A 27,504-nucleotide genomic window follows, 5' to 3' on the forward strand; every position below is an offset into this window, starting at 1 on the left:
ACACATCAATTACCCCCTGCCTCAAGCGATTTTTAAGGTTTTTGCTGACTTTCTGCACTGCCTGCTTTCCTCGTATCGCCTTAACGTTGAAGGAACTCCTGATACCCGTCCCCAGCTAAAGAGCTGCCCGTACCAGAACACCACGTTATTTGTTTCAAGGGGGGGAATGAAGGTGATCTCTGCCTCAGGGTGCGTTAGAGGTGCGGTGGGAGACACCTTTACCGTGTGGCCATTATTGTTAAGGCCTGCGCTGGAGGGCAGGTGTGCTGTGAGGGGGAGACAAGGCCGTGGAGGGTACAGGCCGAGGGTACGCGCCCGTTCCCCCGCCACACGGCCCTGACCGGCCCCCGCCCAGCCGTCCCCTCAGCCGGCGAGCGGCGGCCATCGCCCCTCAGGGCGGCGGGCGGCCGCTCGCGCCGCGAGATCTCGCGAGGCTTCGCGCCGCCCCGCCCCGCTCTCCCAGTAGGGGGCGGGGCCTGCCGCCCGCGGGGCGGAGCCGGAACGCACAGCTTCGCTCCACCCCTAAAGATCATTCCCCGCCCCCGTCGTTACATCATTAGAAAGCACCCGGCGGCTCGAAGGCCCGCGGGGGCTTTGATGGTGATGTCGCGCTTCTAGGGCTGGTGGTGGCCGCCTGTAAACCGCGCCACCGCCGTGTCAGAGGCTTCTAAAATTCCCCGGTGGAGCGGGGAGGAGGCGGGCGGCGTGCGTCGACCTCCCGCACCGGGCGCGGCGGGGGTGGCAGCGCCGTGGTGGGGCGCGCCGCCCGGCGGGTGTGCCCCGCTCAGGGTGCCGGCAATGCCTGGCTCCCGGGCGGCGCGGGCGGCGGCGGCGCCTCGGCGGCGGCGTCTCCCGGGCTGAGCGGTGGCTCTGGGCCCGCCAGCGCCCTCCCCGCCGCGCTCCCCCGCCTCCGCGCGGGGTCCTGGCCTCCCCCGCGGCCCGCCCGGCCGGGGATGAGGCGGTGCGGCGGTGGCACAAAGGCTGCTCCGGGGCTGCCCGTTGCCTAGCGCGGCCCAGCGCCCCTGGGCCGGCCCCGCCGCCGCCCCCGGCCCCCCTCGCTGCCTCCCTCCCTCCCTCCCTTCCGCTTCGCCGGCCCTCGGCCCCCGCAGCCCCGCCGTCCCTCGCTGGGGACGGGCCGGCGGCTCTCGCGCCCCCCCCCCCCCCCCCCCCCCAGCCGCCCGTAGCCCCCCGGGAGGATGTCGGAGGATCACGAGATGGACAAGATGATCAAGGTAGGCAGGAGGCAGCGGCGCTCGGGGGTCTCCCCGCCACCGGCCCCCGCTCGTCCCCTGCTCTGCGAGGGGAGGTGGGCAGCCCGGGCAGGGCCCTGGGGCCCGGCGGGTCCTGGTCCCCCCTTCTCTTACGGCTGCGACTCTGCTCCTCGCTGCCCCTCCACCGGGGCCCCGCTGCCCTCGGCCTCGTCACCCGCAGTGCTCCGCTGTGGAGCGCCAGACGCCGTGCAGGGAAACAGGAGCTGCAGGCAGACGGCTTCCACGGGATCCGGCCTTGGGGGATCGGTGTTGAGACGCTGAGATCGCGGGGAGCAGAACCGGGGCTACTCGGGGCGGCCGGGGGCTGGGGTCTCTGCCCTACAGCAGTCCCCGGCTGCGGAGGCAATGCTGTCGCCTCAATCCATCTCTGAGTTCCTGTTCGGATGCTGTCATGAAAACAAATCTGGCGTGTGGGACGTTTGTGTTTTGAGTGGTGCTAGAGATGCTGAACAGATTCAGGCTTGCTTATTTTTACAGCACGAATCGGTGCGGGAGCTTAGCGCTTCCCGGTGAATCCTTCTGTGACCTGGCTGAGCGGATTTCCTGAAGAAGCTGGGGAACCCCTTTTGAGATAAAGTGACAATAAAACAACGTTTTAAAGACTCTCTGCAGCTCTTTACCTTGTGCAAAGCATTTGCTGTCGCGGATTCTGGTTATTTTAATAAGATGAATGAATTCCTTAAGGATGTAGGTAAAAGACCCTGTACGCTGGCATTTGCCATCTTTCCTTAGCCCTGCTATCTGCCACGGTGGGATTTGTCTTTACAAAGCTCACTGGGGGCGAAAATCAATGCAAGAGAAGTAGCAACAGAGTCTTGTGTTGTTGAAATCTGGATGGATGTAAAATATCTGAGTCTTGCCCTTTGAACTAAAAAAGCCCAAAGCAGAAGGAAGTTTAAGCACTGTTTTCAGGCAACCCAGGTTGTAATTAAACTACGAGATCAAGTATCGAAATGATATACTGTCTCTTCCTGCTTCATTATCAGTCTTGGCACAGTGCAGGTGAAGTAGCTGTCCAGAAGGCTTTCAAAAAGAAGGTTTTTCAAGTATTTCTGTGGTGTTTTGTGTGAAGGTGAAGATCTGCATCAGAGCTCTTGGGGGTTAAAAACAAAACAAAAAAGCCGAAGCAGTTGTGTAAGTGTAGGGACAGTCCTGTATCTGCCTCCTGCCCCTCTCAATTTGGAAGGCAAATCTTTTGGGTTATAGGCATTGTTTGAATCTAAACCATAATTTAGTACTTTCATATATCATGCTGATTTCTCTGTTTCTTAGCTGCTTGGTGGTTGTTCAGGTTTGATTGGTTTTCACCTGCGTCTGCAGGTTTAAGGTCTGTGATTCAAGATAGCGATCGCTGTTCAAGGCAAGCTAGCCGAAGTTGAAAGGCTGCGTGTTGGAGCAGTGGAGGTGGAGTTACACTGGTTGTTGGCATTTTACTTGTTGAATATGTGGAATTTGTCCAAGTAGCAGTCTGTATACTTTTAATTGACCGCAGTGAGTATGCATTATTCTTTAAGTACCTTATTTCAAACCTTTTCCCATTAGTATTCAGTGGAGACTGAGAAGTGCCTGAACTTTTCCCCGAGCAGGCCCGATGCATGCCTAACCCTGTCTGAAAGCAGCTTGCTGGACATCAAGCTGGGAGAGATCTCGGAGTCCTGCCTTTCCCAGCTGTTAGCATCCCAGACTGCTGACTCAGCATGGGAGGCAGCTCGAACCGTTGTTTTAGGTACCCTGAGCTTGCTGAAAGGCAATTGTGCTATTGAAGAGAACTCAACTCTTAAAGTTTGTGTGAAACTTTTTTGTAATTGAATAAATTTCAAATTAGTTTATTCCCTTTGCCCACTGGAAATGAATGTAAGGAGTGATCAGAAGCTTAAAGTTCCTTTGACAGTAGGAGCAAAAAGGTTTACTGTAAGAAATTGCACCGCTGCAGATTTTTTTTGAAAGCGCTCTCTCCGGCACTCTTCTGCCGCCTCTGTTCCCAGCCGCAGCAGATTAGTTCCAGCTGACCCGTCAGCCAGTCTACAAGTTCAGTGCTGTGCAGCGGTGCTACTGTAAGGCACTTTGTTCTCCAGATGTGGAGCTAAGTACAGGGTACCGTACCCTCTGCTGCCTGCATCCACAGTACATTAATCTAAATGAAGAGGCAGGGCATTTAGGCTTACCAGTTGAAAGAGATTTTGATATTTTCAGAGGGCAGTTTTATATCTGTACATTTTAAATATTTCATGCTGTTTGAACGTTACGAACTCATGTTGATTTGCAGCTATGTAGTCTTGGTGTTAGATTTAGAGCTCCGGTTTCTGAACTAGGAGATGTAAGAAATTCTGTACATAGATGGACATCAAAGTTCTCAAATGCTGTATTTCATATTATTAGGAAATGGTGAGTAGTGTTTCTTGATCACCAGTTTATCCATTTTTTGCTTCGAAGTTATAAAGCTGCTTCGGAATGAAGATTGGAATCCAAATAAAAATGCAGAAAACAAAAATGTTGGCTTTTTTATTTAAAACAATGGCAAATATGCAGAATATGAAAGAGGAAATGAATTTTTATTAAAAATGGATTTATTTGTAGTTGTTGAACTTGTCGTTCAGGAGCTGAGAACTATCAGTTCTTATTCTCACGTCATTTGATTCATAGATCACAGACTTTCCAATTCCTAATCAGCTTCTCTGTTCCACTTATTCAGCTGGAATGAAGCAAGTAGTCTCTGTGCCATCGCAGAAGCAGCACGAGGCAGCAGAAACTGTTTAGTCAAGGCTGGGCTTGTATGTGGAGACAGTACCGCTTTTTAGACCAACCTGTGCAGCTGAAAGGGCTGGGTGAGTTTTGAGGCAGGCAGGTCCTTCTTCGGTTTTGGGACAGGAGCAGCAGACTGCAAAACTCTATTAAAAAAAAAAAATAACAAGGAATTCTTATCACTTAATCACGGCGTTGCTCCAGTGTACTTTGGCATTTGGTTCTCCAGTTCAGTGGTTTGACTTTCTTCAAAACTTCAACACTAAGCGTGATCTTGAAAGCATGCGCTGATCAGGCTCCCCAGTTCAGAAAACCCCTTTTTCTGCTCATTAATGCTCTTCTAAAATTGTGTTTTCATTCCACCTATGATATGCCTTCAGTTCTCTGTATCTGAATGTCAGGAAAAATGAATTAGCTTTTCCCTAATAAGCTTCTCACAAGTGAAATTTATGTTAATTGAATTGATAAGAAAGTTTCTTTGTGCTTTGACTTGAGAACAACAAACCACATGTGATCCACTTTGCTTTTCTTCCCCTTTCTTTTAAAACCCTCCATAAAACCTCCAGTTAAAAGTTAACTTTTTCCGGTACACCTTTCACGCTAGTCACTTGTGATTTATGTAATACCCACTCCAGACTGCGTTAAAAGGCAATTTTTTCTTTCGTATCTGCATTTTGCACTAATCCCTTCAAATCTTGCCTTAAATATCAGCTTTCCTCTCTCGCTTTGTTTTCAATCCATGGGGCTTGAGGTCTGGCTCCAGCCTGGCAATGGCGTTAATCCATGACTATTGCAGCAGAGGCCAACGATCCCACATTAGGGACTGCCGTTTTCAATACCTTAGTTGAGAGCACAAGTCTTCTCGGTTTTCTCGTCGTTTGTAGTGTGAGTGATTCCTGGAATGCTGCATGTTTTGAGTTGAGGTTAACAGAAGGGGAAAATCTGATCAGAATGAAGTTGCTTTGCAAGCGGCGGGCTCTTCCGTTTGTTCTCAGTGTGTTTGGGAAGTGTTTTACCTGCTTGCTTAAGCTTCTCCGGTGCTAGCTTTTGTTGTCACCTGCTTCTCCTGCCATTTATCAGAAAGCATGGCTTTTCGAAGTGATCCTGAACATAGGTAGCAATGTTCATAAAAGAACAAAGGCAGAATTTTATGGCGTGTGTTAAGACTTGACTTTGCGTGCAACGTTTTTACCATTGAGCCCTGCTCTATTGTTAGATCATCATTTGTGTAACAGCACATGGCAGTGTCATTAATCAAAATGCTGTGGGCTGAAGCTACGTTTACATCCCGCCTTGTGACATGTTTAAGCATGATAGCACCCAAGCTGTCTCATAAAAAACCAAACCCTGTTTGTATGGATTTGGACAAAAGGATTATAAACATGAGCCTGGTTCGTTATCAGACAAGCTAAAACTAGTCATGCGGGGTTTAATTTACAGTATAGTGATTCCAAAGGGTTGAAAACCTTAAGAACGCAGCAAAATAATTTTCCACTGTACTGTATCACCAAAAAGTACATAATAATGCTGTAACCGGGCCTTTGTACTTAGTTGCGATTGATCATTTATAGGTAGAAAGCTAGATTTAAGAGTTGGGGGGGGGAAGCGCCCTTGATACGCTTTCTGTATTAAAGGCGGAAGATCCCATTTACTGTTCTCAGTAATCCTGTTTCAGAATGCCAGGGTGAGCAGTCTCAGCTGCACACAAATAATTTTAAACTTAGATATATGATGGTGTGAGCATTTGTTGTGTTTATGTTTAATTTTCCTAGGTGAAGCAAAACTCCGAAGCAGGCTGTTTCTCTGCTCAGGTATCTTGCAAATCAGGTCTGCTGAGCTGATTTTTTGGGAAGGGATGTAGTAATGTGTTTTTTTTTTTCTCTCTCTTTCCCTTCCCCCTGTCCTTCTTGAATAGGAAACCTCCATTTTAGAGGAGTACAACATTAACTGGACTCAGAAGTTGGGAGCTGGGATCAGTGGTCCTGTTAGGTAAGACAATACACCTACGGATTTGTATGTAATCTCAGCCTATTTCATTAGCTGTGGAGGAGTGAGTATATATTTTAATTGCCATGTGATACGTGGAAGACTCTCTTTATAAACAAATGTCTCTGTACTCCATGCGGGTCGTAGCTGATGTGTGAGCGAGTTACTGTCTTTTATGGAATATGTTTGAAGTAAAAACTCTCCTCGCCTCTCTGCCTTGTCCCGTCTCACTGCCGTACTCCCGAAGCAAAGCAGGAACAGGAGTCGGTTGTGAAACAGTGGCAGCAGAAAATTCTGCTCGAACACCTTTGTCCTTTTGATACTAGTGTCAGTGCGGTGCAAAGGTTGCTGCTCCCGGCTACGTATCATCACTTGGGGCATCAGCACTGCGCACCCTTTAGCTATTTTTACCAGCTATTTTTTCCCATCATCATGTGAGGCCAAAGCAGATAGTGCCACGAGCTCTGCACCTCATACCAGGCTTGCCCATCGTGAATTTCTAACCCCTGCAGGAACTGGATGCTTTCTGTAAAGCAAAACGTATGTTCCCTTTTCAACAAGAACTCTCCCTTTTGGGAGCGGGAATTTGCACAAGCGCTGGAAAACAAATGTCTGCGCCTCTCTGTTTCTGGGCGCTTGACAGGGCGATTGTCTTTTGCCACCATTTATCTTCCTGTCCAGGCAATTGGTTTCTCCTCATTCATTTTCTGTTGCTGTGTTGCCTCTGATATTTATTAAAATATCCCTTAGTTTTTTATTCTTTTAGCTGCCTGTTAATATGTAGGCCCTTCCCTCTGACACAGTTCAATTGTTAATGTTAAATGGAGGAAAGAGAGAAAAAACGTGTGTGGCACAGTCGGTGGCCATGCTAAAACAAGGATTTCCATTCAGAAACACTTCATTTATTGCAGACTACACCCTCCATTGGAGATGTTCAGGCTGCCACTGTGTGGTTTGGGTTTTTTCATCAAAAGTATCTCTTCAGGCTGAATGTCTAGAGTTCATCCTGCTTGTCTGTAGTTACCCATTGCTCTGAAGTACTTTTTCTGCATTGCTGAAAATACAACTTCGTGTTGGGTGTTTCTGCATAAAGAATTAGATTGTTGTGGAAGGCTGAAAACTGAGGCTTTCAGTCTGGGATGTGGTGACAGGCGCCCTGTATATGCCAGATTGTGGGCATTCCTGTTTGCTCTCCACATGGGAACTAACTCATAACTACAGATCAATTGCTTGAAGTGTCTCTTTAACATTTTTGCTGACTGAATAATTTTATTGCTGTAATACCAGAGTCTGCGTGAAAAAATCCTCTCAAGAACGCTTTGCACTGAAAATTCTTCTTGATCGTCCAAAAGCTAGAAATGAGGTACAGTTCCTGTTTATACTGTCTGCCTTCTGACACGCCGCAAAGTCTCGCCCTTTTGGTGAATTGTTGCAATGGTTTAAAAAAATAAACAAAACCTGTTCTGCAGATCTTGCTGTGCAAGATTCCTTGGGTTTGGTCCTCCAGCCTTGCTGTGCTCGGTTCCTAGAGGCTGAGGTGATGGGTGAAACAGAGGGTCTTTTTAACTCTGGAGTTTGCTGTAGGTTTTAGCTGTATATGTACGAGTGTCATTTTCATAGAGCTGCATTTTAAAGCTGGTGTTCGCCATATGTCCCGTGTAATGTAACATGAATAGTTTAGAACTGATTTTGTTTCCATGCATCTCACTCTTGGGTGTCACTACTCCAAGAACTGCCAAGAATCCTTCAAGTTGCACTCTAAACGGTATGGGTTCATCGGTGTATGAGAAACTATATAAGCTCACTGATACTGTTTGTGACTTACTGTGGCTGGCAAGAGCGTGCCAAGGTACCAAACTGTCAGTCTGCTGAAAATGATGGGAAGTTGTTCAAGTTGTCATGAAAGTGAGAGAAGCATTAATTGTCCTCAAGGTTTAGGCAACTTCCATTTCTTGTTACTGAGCAAATTCTCATTTAAAATTCCCAGGGAAGAATAATCTGTTTACAAAGAGCATCAAGCCTTAGCTTGATTTAGCAGTCCACGTAGCTTTAAACTGGGGAATATTCCTTAGTTTCCTGTTTCAGAAAGTCAGAACAGGAGATGAAGTTTCACGTGTTGTGAGTGCTAGATAATCAGGCCATAAAAGGAGTCGCATTATGAAATTTCAGGTTTTATTCATGAAGTTGTGGTTTCAATCTATCTCTATTGCTACTTTAAAGCTAGTTCTAGCTTTAAAATTCTTTAAAAGCCCAACGAAATCAAAGATTGGGCTTTTTCTGGAACTGCTGGGTTTGATTCCTTGGTCTGTAACGAATAGGTTGGCAACATGCGATGTTTTTGTCTTACTCGTCCAAGTAGTGTAATGGCTGTTGGTCCCTCATATAAACATTTGTAGGCATTTCTCATTTTTTGAATAATTAAATATTTTTGAATAATTAAAATTGTGTGTGACTGGTGCTGAGCACAGCTGGCAGCGCGTGGGCTCATGTGTGCCGTAGTTTTGGGGGCAGAGGGAGGACCAGAACCGATCAGGTGCATGTCACCGTGTACAGTAACATTTCTTCCCTTCTCTTCAAGGTACGTCTGCACATGATGTGTGCAACACATCCAAATATTGTTCAAATTATTGAAGTTTATGCTAACAGTGTGCAGTTCCCACATGAATCCAGCCCAAGGTAAGATTACATAGGGTGATTCATTCCCACAGCTTGCTTTCCATGTTTAGGCCAAGGTATAGTGGAGTTTGCTTTTTTTTTGATCGCAGTGTGACCAAAATGACTCTTTATAGGGGGTTCCAGATGTGATATTTATACTTCAGACTAAGCAGTGCTTGGTTTTTCCCCTGTCAATGCCCAGACCTTTGCATATTTAAATGAATTTGCATCCTTCGCTACTGGTTTTGAATACATCTTCATTTCTTAGGTTTTTCATTGATTCAGTCTGTGATACCTGCATTGTCTGAGAGTATATTAGCTTCTGTCCTGCTTTGATATTGCTTTAGTAGCTTGAATTGAATTGTAATCTTTGAGCCTCCTTCTGCTTTCAAAGGACTGTTAAAGCAGGATCGGAGCTGCGACTTTTGCTGCTACCTAGAATCCTAAGTGAGATCCCTTTACATGATGGTGATGCCTGTGAGCCACTGGGAAACTCAGAGTGCCAATCTTCATTTAAAAAAAATAAAGGAAGAGAGAATTGTTTCTAAAAATACTAGGTTCTGCCCTGTAAACTCTCAATACATTGTCCTGCTTAAAATAAACATAGCAAAACACGAAGCAGACTTACTATTTTTCATACATTAATATCGCTTGGGATAAAAACATTGTCTTCTAATTGGATATTAGTTGAGAGAAAAAAAAATCAGAGCTGGGAGAATTAAAGAGCTGAGACCTATCTTAGTCTCTGATGTATCTGATTTTGCTGTGTGCTGAGAAGAACTAGAAGTTAGTTTCTTGAGGATCTAGCAGTCCTCATCTCCACACTTCCTACTTGTTGTCCTTCATAATTATGGCAACAAAGCTGTAAATTAAAAATGAGGTACAGTAGAGTATCCAGACTCAAAAGCATTAAAGATAATTCCTCAACCTTCTGCTTCTAAGTTGCCGTGAACATCTTTAGCGCCCCGGCAGATCGGCATGCCTGCGAGGATGGGTGCAGACAGGGGTATGCTGTGCTCTAAGCCGGCTCCAGCCTGGAAGCTGTTTAGCCTGTTTGATGCAAGACTCTACCTGCTGTATTATTCTTTGAGGGTAGAGTTACACATTGATGTGTCTAAATGGTTTCCAGGTCCAAACTGGCTTGCTGGTGGAAAGCGTGGGTGGAGCTTGCATGTATCTGTCTGAATGCATCCATGTAGACCTGTCCATGGTGTTTGTTCCAGCTGGATGTGGGAGCCCAACATGACGAGTAAACTGTAGATTCCTGGCTGACAATCAGTGAGTCAGATTGTGCTGGGAGCCAGAAAATCCTGCAGGTTACGTGCTTAAAGGAAAAATTACGGGAACAAAATATTTCTAACGACTGTAGGAGAAGCAAGTATATGTCTCTCTTTTGGCCTGCGTCAGTAGATATGAAGTATGCATTATTAGCTTAGCAATTCTGTTATTTTTTGATTATTTTTAATATAACAAAATGAAATGCTTTTGAACAGGGCTCGGCTCCTAATTGTAATGGAGATGATGGAAGGGGGAGAGCTATTTCACAGAATCAGCCAGCACCGGCACTTTACTGAGAAGCAAGCAAGCCAAGTAACAAAGCAGGCAAGTTAACACCCATGTATAAGCAAATCCATGAATGATAATGGCTAAAGTATCTAACAATTTCTTGGGGTGGGTGGGGCGGTGGGAAAAAAGGAAGCTAAAATAATCCTCCGTTCTGATCCGATGATCATTGCCTGCTTTGTTATAACCTGACTGCCAAAGTTTTGATAGAAGCAAAGAATTTGAAGGTGTGGGCTAGTTCTTCTGGGTTGGGACCCTGGTGTCTCTGCTGTCCGTAGCAATGGTTTTCCTAACCTGATCTACAGAATACTTCACCAAAGAGAGCTCTTTTCTCGCACCATCTTCCTGCTGTATCTGTTGCTGCTGTTCTAAAAGTGTTACCTCCAACAGTCCACAGGCTCTCACCAGACCCCACGTGGCTCCTGAGCTCCAGTTTGAGAATCGCTCTTGGCCATGATACGGACTCGGCATTTCTCTCACCTCTCGGGCAGGGTAGCAGACAATAATGTACATGTGTCCTGGGCCAGTGGTGTTCAAGCTGGGTTCTGTACTTGGTTTTATGGAAGTCCTGCCTATCATGGAAGATAACAGGAGGAATGTACCACTGTAGTGCATGTTTTCTGTGCTGTTTGTTCTGATGTCATTTTTCCCTCTCCATTTCTCTACGCAGCTCACTCTTGAATGTTGTGTTTTATAGCCTTCACGGTATTTATTACTAGAGGTTTTGGTGTCCATCAGGCTCTTTGTTGCTTAGTAGTGCATCTGGTGTGACTAGCTTACGTGCTGCTAGAGTAGGCAGGATGACGAAACAGAAGGGCCTCCGTGGGATTCGATGCGGGGATCCCCAGTATCAGTTCCTCTTGGTTCTGGGGTGAACTTGTTCCCTTTCACTTCCAAGCTGTTGGATGACGTGTTGCCCAGTCAGAAAGCTTGGATTAATGGGAGAGTTGCAGGAAAGATGGTATGGCTGTATGTTGTGTTAGCCTTTCTAGGGAGCCACAGCAGAGGACCAGCAGGTTGCTGTAAGGAGCCACAAGGCAGAAGGATCCTGCTGTCAAAATGGCTGAGCTGTTCTGCATGGGAGTTGGCACCACGGCATGAAGCCGAGGGCCGGAGTTGCCATCGTTTGCTTCTTTTGGAGGTTATATTGGCATTCCAAACAAAAAATATACAAACTGTAGGTGAGAGGCAATACTGGAGATACTAAGCAGTAAATGTCCTGCTCCCACAGCAGTGATCACTGCAGTGAATAAAGGAAAGAAAACATGAGACAAGATACTACAGCATTTGTCGTAAATTGACATGACTGTTTATGAATATATCCATATCCCGATCACTTACTTCCTGCTAAGCTGGGCAGATAATGTTTGGTAATGAGGCAAAAAAGAGGGCCAAATCATTCCATCTTACTTTTCTGTCTTGTGCTTTGACTTGTTTCTACTGAAATGCTAATTGTGCTGTTACCTTTGTGGTTTCATCCAACGAAGAAGTTAGGTGGAAGTACAGAATTATTCTTGACAGTTTGTTTTCATGTCCTTTGGGCCGTTTGATTTTGACAATGCAAGGCAGTCTCCAGGATTAACATGCTGGGAAGATCTTTTAAAACTATACCAAAAGCCAAGACTTTGAATTGAATTCTGACTGTGTGTACATTTGGGTTATTCACGTCCCAAGTAACTCTTTGCTTTAATGTTTATACAAATGAAGTTTGAAAGCAATGTCTTATTCTTTCATCTAGTGGTTCTTCATCATTGTCTTGAACTCTGGGTCTTAGTTCCTTGTACCCAGTAACAGTTAAAAGCTTGTGACAAAGTTACCTCATTTTCTCTGGGAATGTGTTTGTATTTGTTTCTGAGCTAAGTTAACACTGAAGTTCTCTTGTCACAGTAATTTGCAGTTTTCTAAGGACTCAACGCTTCACCCAGCGCACTGTGTTTGGGTAGGATCCTACAGAAGCCTACAGGAATACTTTCAAATAAGGGTCATGTGGCTTTGCCTTTTGTTTCAGTAATGTTGTTTAAGTATTTATGCTTTGGTGTTCTTTAAATGAATTGCACTTCCAAATGTACAGTCTGGAGAGCTTTCATGACTGGCTCACAGATTTCTAAACCACAGCAGTGTAAGAAGCTGTCTTTGAAAGAATCAAGTAATGCATTCCCATGTAATATCCCATGAAATGAGTAATTTGCAGGCAGTACTGTCAAGAATTAAAGAATAAAACTGCCTGAATGTTGACTCTTAAGTCAGTAACAAATGCAATAAAGTATTCACTGAAATACTGAAGCAAGAACTCGCTGTTGACTGTTCAACAGAATGTAATTGCTGGAGAGCGTGCAAGCAAGTGTAGTGACCTTGTAGGCCTAGCACAGCATATAAAAGGACACTGTCATGTTCTATTTCACTTCGGGGGTGGGGGGTAACAATGCCCTGAGTTACTCAAACTAAAATGTCTGGGAAGCCCAGTACAACTGAACTTTTATTTTCTGTTTGCTTTGAGTGAAATGCAAACTGAATAGCTTGGTGGGTTTCATTTCCCAGTCGCCGCTTTACTGCACTATTGTGCAGTATGGCCAGGCTTGTCTTCACTCAGAATTGTGCCCAAGTGGAGTGAAAATGTTTGGGGTCTAAGCTATGTTGGCAATGTCCTTTTTAAAGCTAATGTAACTGTCCAGGCTAAAGGAGGAATTCTGTAATTGTAGTTGATTTATTGTGCCCTTTTTCAGATAGCTTTGGCTTTGCAGCATTGCCACTCATTAAACATTGCACATAGAGACCTCAAGCCTGAGAATCTCCTCTTCAAGGATAACTCTCTGGTAAGATGAAGACTTGGTATTCTTTGTTTACTGCTGAATTCTGTGAAATGGCTCAATGGTGATTTTCAGAATAGTTGTAAAATGACATTAATGCAATGTTTTGGTGACAAAAATTAATGACTTTTTTCGGCTTCGTGCTTTTCCATACTCTGATCTGCTCGGAGTATAGGCTGTCTGTGCTGCTGTTGTTAAATATGGGTAAGGTTCTCCACCTCAACATAGAATCCTGCTTTTCTGAGGAGAAGATCTGCTCTGCCACGTTTCCTCCCTAGCTGTCATCAGGACATTCTAACATGCATTACAGATGCTTTGACATATCCAAGCCCATGTCTGTTTCTTTCTCCGGCTCATAACCACCCTGTATATGCAGTGACCCCCCTACAATGTGCTTAGTGCTTGCCAAAGCTGAGAGCGGGACTGCTTTTGACCCAGAGCACCCAGGAAAACAAAAATTATTGTTTCAAAGATCACTTTATGACCTTCTAGCTGCTTTGTGGAATGGTAAGGGTATAAATATGAAAGAGGAGTATGTGTGGCAAAGGTAAGATGAGTACAAGGCGAGAAGGATGTATTAGAAAAGCTGATACAATAAGATTTTGTAATGAAACCTCTCCTCCTTGTTTTAGGATGCACCTGTTAAGTTGTGTGACTTTGGATTTGCCAAAGTAGACCAAGGTGACTTGATGACACCACAGTTCACTCCATATTACGTAGCACCTCAGGTAACAAATGATTACAGTTCTAGGCTAAAGGGGAATAATGATCTTTATTGCCTGTGCTTCCGTAACCACATAATTTTAAAAGCCTTTGCTGTCCTATTAAGGGCTTCTGGGCACAGGAATCTTGAGTAATTGTATCGTAGCCCCCTTTCAAGATGGACTGCCACGGTGATCTATTGATTACAGCAGGAGATCGTGAGGCAAATTTCCCAGATTGTGTTCTTAGCACTGACTTATTCCCGATGCCTCCTGACTCTCCCAGGCCCAACTCCCACTGGTGAGACTACTCCAGGATTTTGACAATTGGCCTTTAACTGTGTTAAAGCTGTTGTTTTGGAAAAGTCCCTGCTTCGCAATTCCTCTTCCAGCTCAGGCTCATACAAGATTACATTAAAAAGGACTATGCTGAAACAAAAAGGTTCTGTAAAGGCAATTGCTCAAAAAAAGAGCAGTGCCAGAGGGTTACCCGTTCACCTTGGCTTGGCCCCCTTGTCAGTATGCATTAAGACATAATCTATAATTACAGACAGGCTGGTTTTTGTAGTGCTGCTCTTCTGTGCTTTGTGTTGGAGACCTAAGAAAATGAAAAGAAAACTGCAGATAGATATTTAATTGCAGTACTGGGCATGTTGGCAGCCTTTAATGAATAGGAGGAGCAATTGCAGAGATATTCCATGCAGTCACAGTCCAGTGCCCTGGAAATGCCTCCTCAGCTGGAGCCTGCTGGTGAAGGGCCATGTGCACTGCAGACAGGGTTTTTAAAACAATTGAACTACCAAACCTGTATAAAGCTTTTCCTGAGCATATTTAATCTGAGATTATTTTTTTTTAGAAACGCAGATTTGATCAGTGAGGGACAAATTTTATTTTATTTGTTCATGGGAGAGGCAAAAAGGGACATCTCTGGAGCTAGGGTAACCCTCCAAACGCAGTTCTAGTTCCAAAGCATGGAGGTGTTAGAGTTTTTGAACAAGAGAGGTATGAGCAATTGTTTTAATTCAGGCAAAACTGGAATTCTCATCTGAAACAGCAAAATATTTTAGCTGAAGTTTTCCCATGTAGAAAATTCCAGTTTTTCTTAGGAAGAATGGTTTGAGTTTGGCGGAGTCTTCAGTAGCTGGAATAAGCCCCCCTAACGGAAAAGCATCAGGCATCTTTGGCATAGGCATTGCTGTTTGTGGTGCCTGTAAGTGGGATGTAGTTTGCATTTATTTTTTTTTTTTTTTTTCCTCTCATGGCGACAGGTTTTGGAGGCACAAAGACGACATCAGAAAGAAAAATCTGGTATTATCCCCACCTCTCCAACACCTTACACTTACAACAAGGTAAGCTATGAAACAGTCCACAAGTCAGTATCTTTAAAGCACAGTGTCTTCCCCCCATCCCCGCCCCCTGATATATCTGCTGTAGTAGTCTGTAGACACAGTTTATCACCTAAAGGCAATAAACTTTATTGCCCTGAAATGACACACTTAGGGCCAGAAGCAATAAGGTTGTTCTGATCTCTGTGACCGGAATACATCTAACAACTAGCCAGATATCTCGCGCTGAGTAAAAAGCAGGCTCTACAGGAAGCAGTAGGGAAATGTCATGTTGCTCGCTATTTTGTGTACATGTGTATTTTCAACTGTAAGGAAGTAGTATCTTTGGGGCTGTATTACTCAAAAGTGTGGTTCCTTCAGCTTTTCTAAAAGATGCGACAGAATGACCAGGTATACGGTGGTATTTCTCCCCTTAAATATTTTAGGTTCAGACCAGGTTTCATTCAGCTGAACTGGCAAATTAGAAGATAATGATCTGTGCAAGTAGCTGTCTTTCTCAGTTTGGAAGTGACACGCTAAAAGGCACTGCTGGCTCTGCATTCTGTCTGATGGAGCGAATAACGAAATGCACACTTGGTCCAAGCCTAATTAATGATCCTCTAATTAAAGGAAAAATATACAAACATTTTTAAAGAAGCTCTAAATATTAAAAATATTTTGGAGAGAGTAGAATGATTCTACGGGAGTGGGACCATGTGGGAAGTTCTTTCATCTTCACAAGAGACTGGTTCAAAGGAATCCTCTTTTCTGCTGTCAGACGGAGTTTCTGGATGTGCAAAGCACTTCTTTTAGGCTATCGTGTTCAGGCAGCTGTGGTGGTACTTGTCTGTATCGGGGATCTTCTGCAAAATGACCAATAGCGTACTGTGTTGTCTGCAGCAGCAGGCCATGGGCAATAACAACTGCTGCTAGAGTCTTGGCAAAGTTATGACAGAAGGTGTCCTGAAAGGTTGTACTCCCTTTTGGTCATTCCAAAACATTTTCCTCCATATTATCATCACCGTCTCCTGCTGGCTTAGCAGTGTTTGAACCACTGAGTGTTTTTCTTTCAGAGTGTCAATTTTGATTAAAGTTAGCTGGTTTCTGATTGCAGTGCTAAGCATCTACACTGATTCCAGTTTTAAGGATGGTTGTTTAACCCACCACATGCTAGAGGGGGTAGTTTGGTATATAGTGTTATGTTTTAGTAGCCTTCCGTAGAGAGCTAAAGCAAAGACGGGCAGAGAACTTTCACTGAATTAGTCCGCATGGGTTTCCTCATCACGAATCTGCCTTCTTCAGGGTTATAATTATCTCTTTTCCATCCTGGAGAAACAGCTTGATGATTGAAGCCAGACACTTTATAAAAAGAGTTCTCAGACAGGTGCCAATAGTCTTTTCAACACAGAGTTTCTTCTGCCCTCTCTTGTGTGAACCCCAGTCACAGGGAAAGTTGTTTTTTATACATTTTGAAAGTCTCACAAGTCTCAACAACTCCACTTCTGTGGATTGAAGCTGATTCACTCTCCAGTAACAGCCCTCTCCAAGGGACTTCCCTCTCTTTCATTGTAAGAGGGTAGACGCGGTTCCAGAGTCACCTAGAAGTGGTTGCTTACTGTTCATGTTGCTAACAGTTTGACAACTGTTTTGTCCTTTTAATGAATTAAAGAGCTCTGGCTATGGCAACTGAAGCAAAATATGGGCCGTATTCTTGTACAGAATGGAAGAACCTTGAAAACAGATACCAACTGGAGTTAACTCACCTACTGACAAGGTTCAGCTGCTTTGATCTTCTGGGATTTATAATGCGATACAGTGGTTTTCTTTTCACATTTCATTTAAAGAACTGATCAGTCACTCTGAGCTGCTTTCAGCCATGGTGGCACTAACTGGAAAGGCTGCTGAAAGAAGCGGCCTCATCCTTACCTTGCCAAGTGTGACTCACTGCAAAAGCAGCATCTGGCATACGCCTAGTTCCCCAAAATAGACTGTGATAAACTCCCAGGTACACTGTCCTTCCACAGCAATTCAGAGCCTGAGTGGAAATGCCTGTGATCCACCCTCACGATCAGCAGCTCTATACCAGAGATTTAAATTGAAGGAAAAACCACATCTTTGATTCCCTGAGTATTTTTAAGTTGTGTGTGTATTGGATCAACTATAAGTGTGTATGTCATGGCTGGACAGGGTTGACTCTCGAGAAACTGAATCTGGAAACCATATCCACAAAGAATTTAGACACCTGTTTCCTACTTACATGCCTAAAGTCCCATTGATTTTGTTAGAAATTATCTCTGGTCACTGGAAAAATGATGAGAATGTAGGTACCTAAATAAAAATTTAGACTTCTACAACCATCTGAGATTGGCTTAAACAGCTTGCTGAAAAGCATACATACGTAGGGTAGCTCCTTGGAGTTTCTTTTGTTATCGGCATCCACGTGTTTTGTAGAAGCCAAAAGCCAAGGGTATGATTTAATGATCAGTATGAGCTGATCTAGGTGTATTCCCTCCAGAAGGAAACAGTCTCACCTTTGAGGGCCCCTTCCTGGGTCAGTGTTGATCCTGTCAAAAAACAGTTATTGGGGTCAGGGATTCTCTCTTTGCTGAGTTTGTCTGTCCAGCTGCATGAACGCCGGGGCTGTCCCAGGGTAGGCAGTGGAATATACAACCTGGGGCAGACGGGGTGGTGCTGAGGTGGCTTCAGCTGGCAGCTGTGCAGACTTCTGTCTGTGTAAACTGACAGCAGAACCTCCCCAGTTCCCCAAACTTGCCCTTGCGTGTCTTTCCACAGTCACCTGAACCTGTCCAGAGATCAGGCTTCTGCTTACACTTGGCTGCGTGTTCCTGTCCATCCTTGTGCTGGCATAAACCTTTGGGAGTCCCCTGGAGGACTGATAGGGCTGAAAACCAAGCTAGTAAAAATTAATTAGTTTTACAAATGCTGGTGTTGGCACAAAAGAAATCTTGGGAATAGATGGCCAGTGTCAGAGCAGGTCCTACCAGCCCTAGCCTGCACCGTGCCTTAATCAAGTGATAACAGAGCTGTATCCTTAAGGATATGGTCCAACAGAAGCTTGAATTGAAATTTAGGCTGTTACGGTCCTCTTCCCTTCTTCCGAGTAGCGTCTGTGGTGCGTGAATGCACAGAGAACCATATGGGGAATAGATCTGGCTTTCAGCTTCTTTATTGAGCCGTTTTTCGGCTGGATCCACGTCCTGGATGAACTTGTCCTGTATCACATCAGCAGTAATGCTAGTGCAAGGGCAGGCGAGGGGGCTCCAGGCTGGCGTGGGAGGACAGGAGGGAGCGCAGCGTAAGCAGCCGTGAAATCCTGGCTTTCTGAAGCTTCTTCATCTCCGTGGCTTTCAGGACGTGTGGTTTCTTTTCATTACAGACTTCTCCAATTAAGTATCTCTGCTAGCTCGTTTGTTTGATGGTGTTTCTTTTTTTAGTCTCACATTCTAAAAAATGACTGTATTCTGTTTTATGTTCTGATATTGAGAGACTAGGGTTCAAGTACCCCGAGAGATGTAATAGATGCTTGCTCACGCTTCTGACGCAGTGGCTGTTCCCATACAATTTACCATTGCATAGCACGGAGTTACAGGAGTACTTTCTGTAAACAAGCTACTTTTGGGTACTGGAAGTAGTTTAGCTTGGCAGCATGGAGTTATCTTGTGCTTGAATATTTGCCGTATTTATCCACAAAGGTCCTCAGATGGACCTTTAGGAGGAGCTGAGCTGTGTTTCTGTTTTCTTAGGGAATCACATAGAACTTTTAACAATAGCTACACCACTGCTTGCTGCAAACTGCGCCCCAAAGTGATCATTTCCTTGCTTTCAGAGCTGTGACTTGTGGTCCCTGGGTGTCATTATTTACGTGATGCTGTGTGGATACCCTCCGTTTTACTCCAAACACCACAGTCGGACAATTCCAAAGGACATGCGGAAAAAGATCATGACAGGAAGTTTTGAATTTCCAGAGGAAGAGTGGAGCCAGATCTCAGAAATGGCGAAAGACATTGTGCGAAAGTGAGTCAGTTGAGGAAAATGTTGTATTGCTCTTTGCTTATATTAAGAAATTGGAAAATCACTTCAAAGTGCATTATCCCAAAGGGCTCATTTTTCCAAAGGTGGGGGGGGATTGTCTGCAGCACATACGACATAAAAATCTTTCAGCTGTAATTTAGTACAAATGAAGTCTGCTAAATATTTTTCTTTCCCTCTCTTTTTTTCCTCCACAACTGTTGTGTTCCATTTTTGATGTCTCCTGTCTCTGAAGTTACTAGAGTGCATTGTGCATTTAGTTTGTAAGAGGAGCGGCTACGCTACCTTGCTTCAGAGCAATATAGATAACTGGCTGCCACATCTGCAAGCGCTCCCTATGCACATATGTCCTATGGTAATGTCTAAACTCCTGTTAAAATTGGGGGACATTCAGATGGCGTAATAGGAACTGGCCAACATCAGTAGATCTGTCCCTTAAAACCGTGTGCACATAATACACAGTCTACAAAGAGTCAAGAGAGAGGCATGGAAAGGGAGGTTAAGATCTGTCACAAGGTGTCAGACTATGAGATAAGGTTTTGCATTGATATTTTATTCTAAATGCTAATGGAAACTGTTTTTCATGCAGTGCACATCTCTTAATTGCAAATGTTTCAAAGACTGTGATCCTGTAGTCCTGTTTGAAAGCAAGAATGTGGCGCTGATTAGGTCTTGACCTCATTTTTCAAAAATGTGAGAGGGACTCGCTGCCTTTGCTTGTATCACCAGAGAACTGGAAGGATAAAAGCAACATAAATAGAAAAAAATCAATCAGTTAAATAATTTTAAACTGTCACTGTCTCCTCTGACGTACGGTAAAATGTCCAAGGATTTAACATTGTTTGGAAGAGGTGCCGGGACCTGTTTATAGCAGTGCAGGAGAGCCCACAACCTTTTACCAAATAAACTGCAGATTATGTTGCAGTGAAACTTCTGCTTATACCAAGGTCAACTCTTTATTCTCACTCAGAAGCTGCACATTCAGAAGGTTTCATTGTCTTTTAAAATGGCCATGAAACTCAGCTCACAGCACGTTGTTACTTGGATTCAGTGCACTTCACTTAATTCTCTCACTAATGTTACCAGGACTCCCTTCCCTGCTTGTCTTTTCCAGCCAGTGAGTCGGAATCTGTGTTTATGGTGCAGAAATACATTTAGACTTTGTAGAATTCTGGATAAGTTTGCATTTTATTTATGTAGACTGCTATTCGTATGGAGTCTTGCTTCTGGAGGTCATATTTTGCATTCAAGCAGCTGCTTCCTTTCAAGCATGTCGAGCTGATTTCTGACATCAAGCTTTATGAGCTGGAGTGCTTGATAATAGGTTAGGACTTTGAAAACCTACGGAAAAGGAATGCATGTGTCTTGGGTCTTGTAGCAAAACTGAACTTGTGACCTGTTTGGCAGCATGGCCTTGCAAGTGAAATTCATGAGCTAGCCTCTGGTCCTGCTGCCATTTTGTAAAAGTTATTTCCACTTTCTTGGTGCATTAAACAATTCTGCTTTGCAGCCAGGAAGCTGATTTAGAGTATTGTCTAAGAGAGTGTGACAAACTCATCAAGTCATTCTGTTTCTAATTAAGACTCTTCGGATAACTTGTCAGCACTTAGGGTGAAATTTTACTTTTTTTATTAAACAGTTGTGATTATCTGCAAAATCTCTTTCCAGGGTTTCATTCTAGGAAAATTTAATTCCATGGAGTTTTCAGAGATCTCAGAATAAAGTTCCTTCTTATTTTGAGATGCTGTAGTCTGCCAAAGTATCCATTACTTGAGGCTTTTACAGGGGGAGAAGAGCTAAGATACTGCATGGTGAAAGCAGTTAATTCAGCAAACGGGTTTCCAATTTGAAACTTTGCCTTGCTTCACCATGCCCAGAGTCCTTGGTGTGAGCATAGACTGTTACGTGGATGAGCTCTAGATGTGCGTTTCCAGAGAGTGTCGGTCTGGATCATTTGCAGTTCATCTGGAAGATAGTTTCCCACGGGGGAGGATGTGAATGTAGAGTTCAGCAGAACAAAGAATTACTAAAATGTCCTTCAGCGCCTTTCTTTGCACTCAGTTGCTGAATATAAGTGAATGAGCTGTGATAGCGTTAAAATATCACTGCAGCAAGGGTCAGTGAGGCTGGTGGAAAGTCAGACTGCTTTTGGGTCAGCTTAGTATTTTAGTTGTTGGGAGGAGTATCTTCTTTTGGCCCCTGTAATGCTTGGAGATTGCTAAGTGCTCTGATTCCAGACAGAGCAGCACACTGTAAATCAACAAAGACCTCTTTATGGACTGATTGTTTCCTCTCCCAGGCTGCTGAAGGTCAAACCTGAGGAACGGCTGACCATTGAAGGTGTGCTGGACCATCCCTGGCTCAACTCCACCGAGGCACTTGATAACATCCTACCCTCTGCCCAGCTGATGATGGATAAGGTCTAAACAATACTTAATTTTATCAAGAATGTTGCATAGGAGAGCTGGATAGCTCTTGGATGGTTTGAGTGTTTTCTTCTGCATGGTAGCGATGATCCTTTGTCCTATCCAGCCCCTGTGAGATCGGGATATATTGTCCCACAGTCAATGACTGTAGTTTTAATCATGTCTTGCATAATGCAAACCTGATTTCTGTTACGCATCTCTGAAATAAATAGGATTTTGGCGCATCTTTTTTTTTTTTGTTCATGGCTAACATTGTCCATATATTGTTCTTTAATTCACAAAGAAGCTAATTAAAACATCAAGTGCAACTCTTTTCATTCCAGGCAATGGTTGCAGGGATACAACAGGCTCATGCAGAACAGCTTGCAAACATGAGAATCCAAGACCTCAAAGTCAGTCTCAAACCCCTTCACTCCGTCAACAACCCAATCCTGCGCAAAAGGAAATTACTGGGGTAACTCTCTAAAGCTGTTTTTGAAAGATCAAAATGTAGGCAGCTGTGATGCCGGGAGAATGACTTCAAGCATGTTACAGGTTCATTCAACTATAACCATGCTCCTGAATTTCTGATTTGGTTGACACACTCTTCGTGCTGAAGTGGGTAGTTGGAGTCAAGTAATACTTGCATAATATGTTGTGCCTTCCAAGATATGCCAGTGACGGCAGGAAGGAGGTTGGATAGTGTTATTGTATTACACAGGTAGTGGAACAGGTCTGTTATGAGAAGGTGAGTCATATGTTGAGTAAGGTAGGGCAAACTGGGAGAAAGAATTCCAATAGCTTTTTGTGATCCTGACATTTATTTACTGAAAAAGTCAGGTAATCCCTTTCTCTTTGTTCGAGTTACCTATCTGAAAAACAGGATAATGCATTTTTAGGATTACCCGTACTTGAATTAATTTAAAGGAATATTTAAAGTGGTCTCATAATGCAGGACATTATTATAATTAATGCTAAATCTAGCTCCCAGTCCCAGCTTTCCAGAGAGTGAAAGAGAGCGTTACACTGGTGCAGTTATGCAACGAGTAACAGACTTGAGTTGCATTCAAATTGTAATTGTTTCCTCCTTGTTCTTTTGCAGCACTAAGCCAAAGGATGGTGTTTATATCCATGACCCTGAGAATGGAAGTAATGATTCCAATGTGGCTCTGGAAAAGCTCAGAGATGTGATTGCCCAGTGCATTCTACCACAGGCTGGTAAAGGTTGCCACTTTCAAGAAAGTTATGTTCCTAAACGTGCAAGACACCGACTTTTTACTGTGCCTCGAGATCAGTCTGTGTCAGTAGTGAGGAAGGATAAACAAAACTGTTAGTCTCAAGAGGAAAGCATTGTCTGTGGACTGTAATTTTGGTGCATGCCTAATACTAGTGTCAACAGTGGCATGCAGAGCTGTTAAAATAACTTTTAAACAGGAGTGTCTGCTTTCAAACCGATTTCCTAGTTTGCGTGAGGCGAGGAGGAATAACTGCATGTACTGTTCACTGAAGCTCTGAATGTTGCTGCGAGGCAGAATGACAAACCTGCTGTTTATCTTTTCTCTCCTAAATAGGAGAGAATGAAGATGAGAAGCTGAATGAAGTGATGCAGGAGGCGTGGAAGTATAATCGAGAGTGTAAGTTGCTGCGAGACACTCTTCAGAGCTTCAGCTGGAATGGTGAGGAACTCTTTCTCTTCCATGGAAAATGGTGCTAATGCCGGGTGAAAGAAGGGAAGCAGTGACCTTCTTATATGGAAATAAAATCAAATTTCTTGAGTATGTGTCAGACTGATTTAGGTTTTGACACTGGTTTAGCCCATCTGCCAGAATGGATGCTCTAGAAATGAGGTTGAAAGTTCTGCTTTAAAATTTCTATTTGAGGTTCAGGGTAGAGTTTTCAAAGGCACCAAGTCACGTAGGAACATGGCAGCACAGATGGATCATCACTTTAGAAACCGCTTTAGCTGTTTTGAGCTGGTTTCCTTCCAGCTGTTTATTACTCTCTCTCTCTGCTGGAGGCTGCTACCCTCATCTATGTCAGCACAACATCTCTTCTGCTCAGTTTGTATAGGAAACAGAATTAAGCTAGGCCAGCTTCTTTGGGAGTGTTTAGATGGCTCCTTGACAAAACAGGGTGGCAGAGGCGTCACCCCCCAGGAGCTGGTGAATATAAGGGGACCAGGGGCGCCAGCCAGGTTTGCAAGGGTTTGGCTGTGCCTCTTCCCTTATTCTGTTTTTTGGTTGGTTGGTTGTAATTTAGTTTTTAAAAGGGCTCAATTGTTGGGGTTTTTTTTTTTGTAAATGGAACTAGAGATCATAACTCCTTTTGGTTCCCTTGCAAATGTTGTCCTACGTTTCTGTGTGAAGCATTGTTTTGTGTTCGGTCAGTGTATGACTCCAGCCGTGATTGCTTTCCTCCTTGTGCCCAGCACCAGCTGACTACCTATTCTTCTCTTTTCAGGCAGAGGATTCACAGATAAAGTGGATCGACTAAAACTGGCAGAAATAGTAAAACAAGTTATTGAAGAGCAGACAAACTCCCATGACTCTCAATAGCTGGAGCTTCTTAATCTTATTTTTTTTACCATTTAAAATTTATTCTTTAACTGTAAAAAGTATTTTTATGTAAATTAATAAATCATAATTATTTCATTAAATTTCCATACTGCTTGAAAATGCTGTATAGTTGTAGATACAAAAAAATCATTGGTACTGTAATATTTTTTTAAAACTCAGTTCCTTGAGGTATATATGATCACTTATGTACTGTTAATCATGAGTCCCCCAGACGGGGCAAATTATATTGTTAAAGACCATCTTTTTCTTAATAACCAGTTGCAGAAGCTGCCTTCCATCTGCTATACATACAGCCAGCTGCAATGACTATGTATGTGAACGAGACAGCCACAGTTTCTCAACACCCTGCTCAGTAAGTACTTGAAGCAAGTGCTGTGAAACACGAACTTCATAGCTACCCTTTGCGCCTAAATTCTGAGTCTTTATGTAGAGGCAACTAAATAGCCTTCTGTTTCGCTAGGTGACCCGAGAGCCACGCTTGACCTTGCCAAGGGCACCTGAGTCCATATGCTTGCTGTATTTTTCAGTTCTGATCAGTGGCCCTCTTTCTTTCTTCTTCCCCATCTTCCTCAGACCTTTTTTAAGGCTGAATTGGCCATTCAGCATTAAGACTCCTCTTTTTATCACATTGTTCAACAGCAGAATAGAAGAATGTTCTAGTTATGTACAAGATATTTTTACTTTCATAGTGGGATCTTCTACGGACAACAGTAAGTGTGGGGTTCATTTGCTTCGGCCCCAGATCAGCAGTAGTGTGTGTTCCACCCGTGTACTCCATTCTTTCCTTTCTAGAAGATCCAACGCTTGGTCTCAGACTTGTCCTCTTGTTTGAAAGAGATCATCCTGGCGAGGGTCATAGTGCTGCTGTGTGAATCCACCGGTGATCCTTCTCTTGTGTCACCCTCTGGAGTCCAAGCTCCCCCTCTCTTTGATGCCTTCGAGCTCCTCCTTGGGGAGCACCAGATGCAGGGCTGCTCCTTGACAGACGTCCTTATGCTGCCTGGACCATGAGGCTGACCAGGGCAGATTCTTACGCTAGTCTGGAACATTGGCTCCAAAAGCTGCTTTTTTTTTAATTTTAATTAAACAAACAAATGAAAAGAATCTGTACATATTTCTAGTTTTCTACCTTCTGATGCTTTTCTTTCTTTTGAGACTGGTCGAAGGCTTTTTATAGAGATATTTTGGTACTAAACCTGTGCAGACGTTGAACGAGTTTGGTCTGCAGACTGAAGTGCCAATTCAGGGCTATTAGTAATGACTCTTGAACATTATTGTTATATTTCATAGCTCATTAATTTTGGGTTTACATTTACAAACCTGAGCCATGAATCTCCCAATTTACTCTTGTGGCAGTCCAGCCGTCTTCTTTTTTGTCTTTTTTCTATACCAGACTTCCTTGCAACCTTTAGCTTGGATGGCAAAGCAGTGTCTGACTCTTTCTATAAGATTTTGTAAACAGTGACTTAATTTTTCTATATGAAGGAGATACTTCATTTCCCACTCTTTGTCAGCACCTTGTCAGCTTTCTTTTAATCCTGTTGACAGTTTTCCAATGCCTGATTTATTGCAGAGTAAGAACCACAGTCCCTACTTGACCATCACTTTCTCTGATGGAAACAGGGAGTTTTTGTGTAAGCCAGAATTGTACTTCTGACACTACATGGAATATTTATGCACTGACATCTGATTACAACTGTAGAGATTTAGCAAGAGCCAAGAGTATTTGTCCTTTCTTGGTAGTATCAGCAAGTTTGCAGGCCCTATTGTATGCATTTCTGTCCTTGCCCTAAATTCTAGGTCGTGTCAACATCCACACATTCTCTGAATGTAATAGATGATGTACTTTTTAACTTGAAATCCATGGGTTTTTTTCTGGGAAATCTCATTGTTTTGGAACTTTTAAATGTGGCAAATAGAGACATAAACAAGGCAATCACCTTTGTTTGAATGAGACTGCAAAAAATTCCCCACAGAAGCACTTTGCAACTCTGCCCTCCGAGGAGGAAAATACTCAGGCGGTTTCTTGGGAGCCAGAATTTGTTAGCAGAAAAATGGATCCGATTGTAGCGACTTTCACGGTCAACGCAGAGTGCAGTCAGCAGAGACTACTGCCATGCCACAGCCTGATACGATCCCAGCGCCTTGTGGGTGTAACATGCTGGGACCTGTTTTTTTTCTCTGGCAGGTTTCTCTAGTGTTAAAGATGACGGCAGCGAGGCTTGCGTGCCGTTGTGTAACGGTCTTTAGGAAATGGCTTTCTGCAGTACCAGCATGCGTTTGGTATAGCAGGGAGCGCCTTGGGGTGCGAGAGCAACTGCTGCTCGCCGACATCCAAGGCGGCTCAGAAATAAGCAGAGAAGATGGGATCTGACTGTGCGTTAGAGGGTCCCTCCTCTCTTCATCCTCCCTTAACTTACACACCAGAATGATTTCGAGCTGTTACTGGTAGTGTGGTGGGTGCATCTGTGACTGACCGTGAAGCGTTTTGGTGCGTTTGGAGGGAAGTCGAATTTCGAAAGGCTTTTGTGAATAAGGAACTGCTTTTTATGGATTGACTATAGATTTTATTGTCTGTGATAAAGAAGAATGGCCTGATCTAAAATGGAGGTAGGGAGGGACAGATTAAGAAAACACAATTTGAAGATTCAAGGTCAAATGGTTTTATTTCTATGAGAAAAGTTGATTATTTTACTCTTTTAAAAAGTTATGATTTAGATTTCAAAATGAAATACACTTTAATGGATTCATTTACATATTTTAAAGTAGGATTTTACTTTCACCTTCCTGTGGTTTTTATTTTTCAGTTGACAGAAATGCAAGATACCTTTTCTTGGTTATATAAGGTTTTACTTGGTAATAAATCTACTGATCCTTTGTAGCAGACTGTGAATATTGTAAATATCTTGAGATGGAAGGGTTGTGTGGGATCAAAGAAGACATTCTTTGTACAAACACTAAAAGGATATGAGAAAGCTTTGTAGGGTTTTTTTTAGAATTTTATTTAAGAAAAATCTCTGAAATCATTTGACCTTTTGAAAATTTTATGTATATCTGACTTGATTATTTTAAGCTATAGGTATTAAAAAGTTAGAAGAACTTGACTAGGTAAAAGAGTTTTCGATTGGAAATAGCAACATGTCAAAGTTTTGCTGTCATTACTTCAGGTTTTTCTTTTGGAAATCTGAGTCTGTCCTCATAAGCCATGTTTAACTTCCGTGTATTAAAATGTTTTCATTTCTCCTTTTCAGTGTTATCTGTAATATGTTAGTTTATTTTGGATCAGTATTATATTGTAAATATTACGCATCGGTGTATATAAATGATTTTACTAAACTTAAAAGTTACTGGCTGCTTTTGTTTGGTTCCCAAGTCCCCGTAGCACAAAGGGAAGAAGGATGGCTGTGGCCTGGAAGGCACAGC

General features: G+C 43.6%; 1 protein-coding gene across 8 annotated transcripts; it reads left to right on the plus strand.

Annotated features, from left to right (window-relative positions):
• The first annotated feature begins 1,196 nt into the window (after positions 1-1,196).
• MAPKAPK5 (MAPK activated protein kinase 5) lies at positions 1,197-27,382 on the plus strand. 8 transcript variants are annotated; one of them, XM_059827570.1, is made up of 14 exons: positions 1,197-1,232; positions 5,929-6,002; positions 7,287-7,362; positions 8,578-8,675; positions 10,148-10,256; positions 12,941-13,030; positions 13,657-13,752; positions 14,994-15,074; positions 18,898-19,085; positions 21,400-21,520; positions 21,850-21,980; positions 22,608-22,729; positions 23,077-23,181; positions 23,966-27,382. In XM_059827570.1, exons 1-14 carry the CDS (start codon positions 1,197-1,199, stop codon positions 24,058-24,060), a joined length of 1,422 nt encoding a protein of 473 aa, XP_059683553.1. In that variant the 3' UTR covers positions 24,061-27,382. The 8 variants fall into 8 exon arrangements, with proteins under 8 accessions (XP_059683553.1, XP_059683554.1, XP_059683558.1 ...); XM_059827571.1 differs by having other exon boundaries at positions 22,608-22,723; XM_059827575.1 differs by lacking the exon at positions 14,994-15,074.
• The last annotated feature ends 122 nt before the right edge of the window (positions 27,383-27,504 follow it).

Source organism: Gavia stellata, chromosome 21 (genome assembly GCF_030936135.1).
Source record: "Gavia stellata isolate bGavSte3 chromosome 21, bGavSte3.hap2, whole genome shotgun sequence".
NCBI lineage: Eukaryota > Metazoa > Chordata > Aves > Gaviiformes > Gaviidae > Gavia > Gavia stellata.

What these genes read in the sequence shown, in the direction of transcription:
- MAPKAPK5 (XM_059827570.1), top strand. Translation starts at nt 1,197, where the DNA reads ATGTCGGAGGATCACGAGATGGACAAGATGATCAAG. An exon ending in CCACATGAATCCAGCCCAAG is followed by an intron (nt 8,676 to 10,147) that starts GTAAGATTACAT and finishes GCTTTTGAACAG; the next exon opens with GGCTCGGCTCCTAATTGTAA. An exon ending in CAAGCCAAGTAACAAAGCAG is followed by an intron (nt 10,257 to 12,940) that starts GCAAGTTAACAC and finishes GCCCTTTTTCAG; the next exon opens with ATAGCTTTGGCTTTGCAGCA.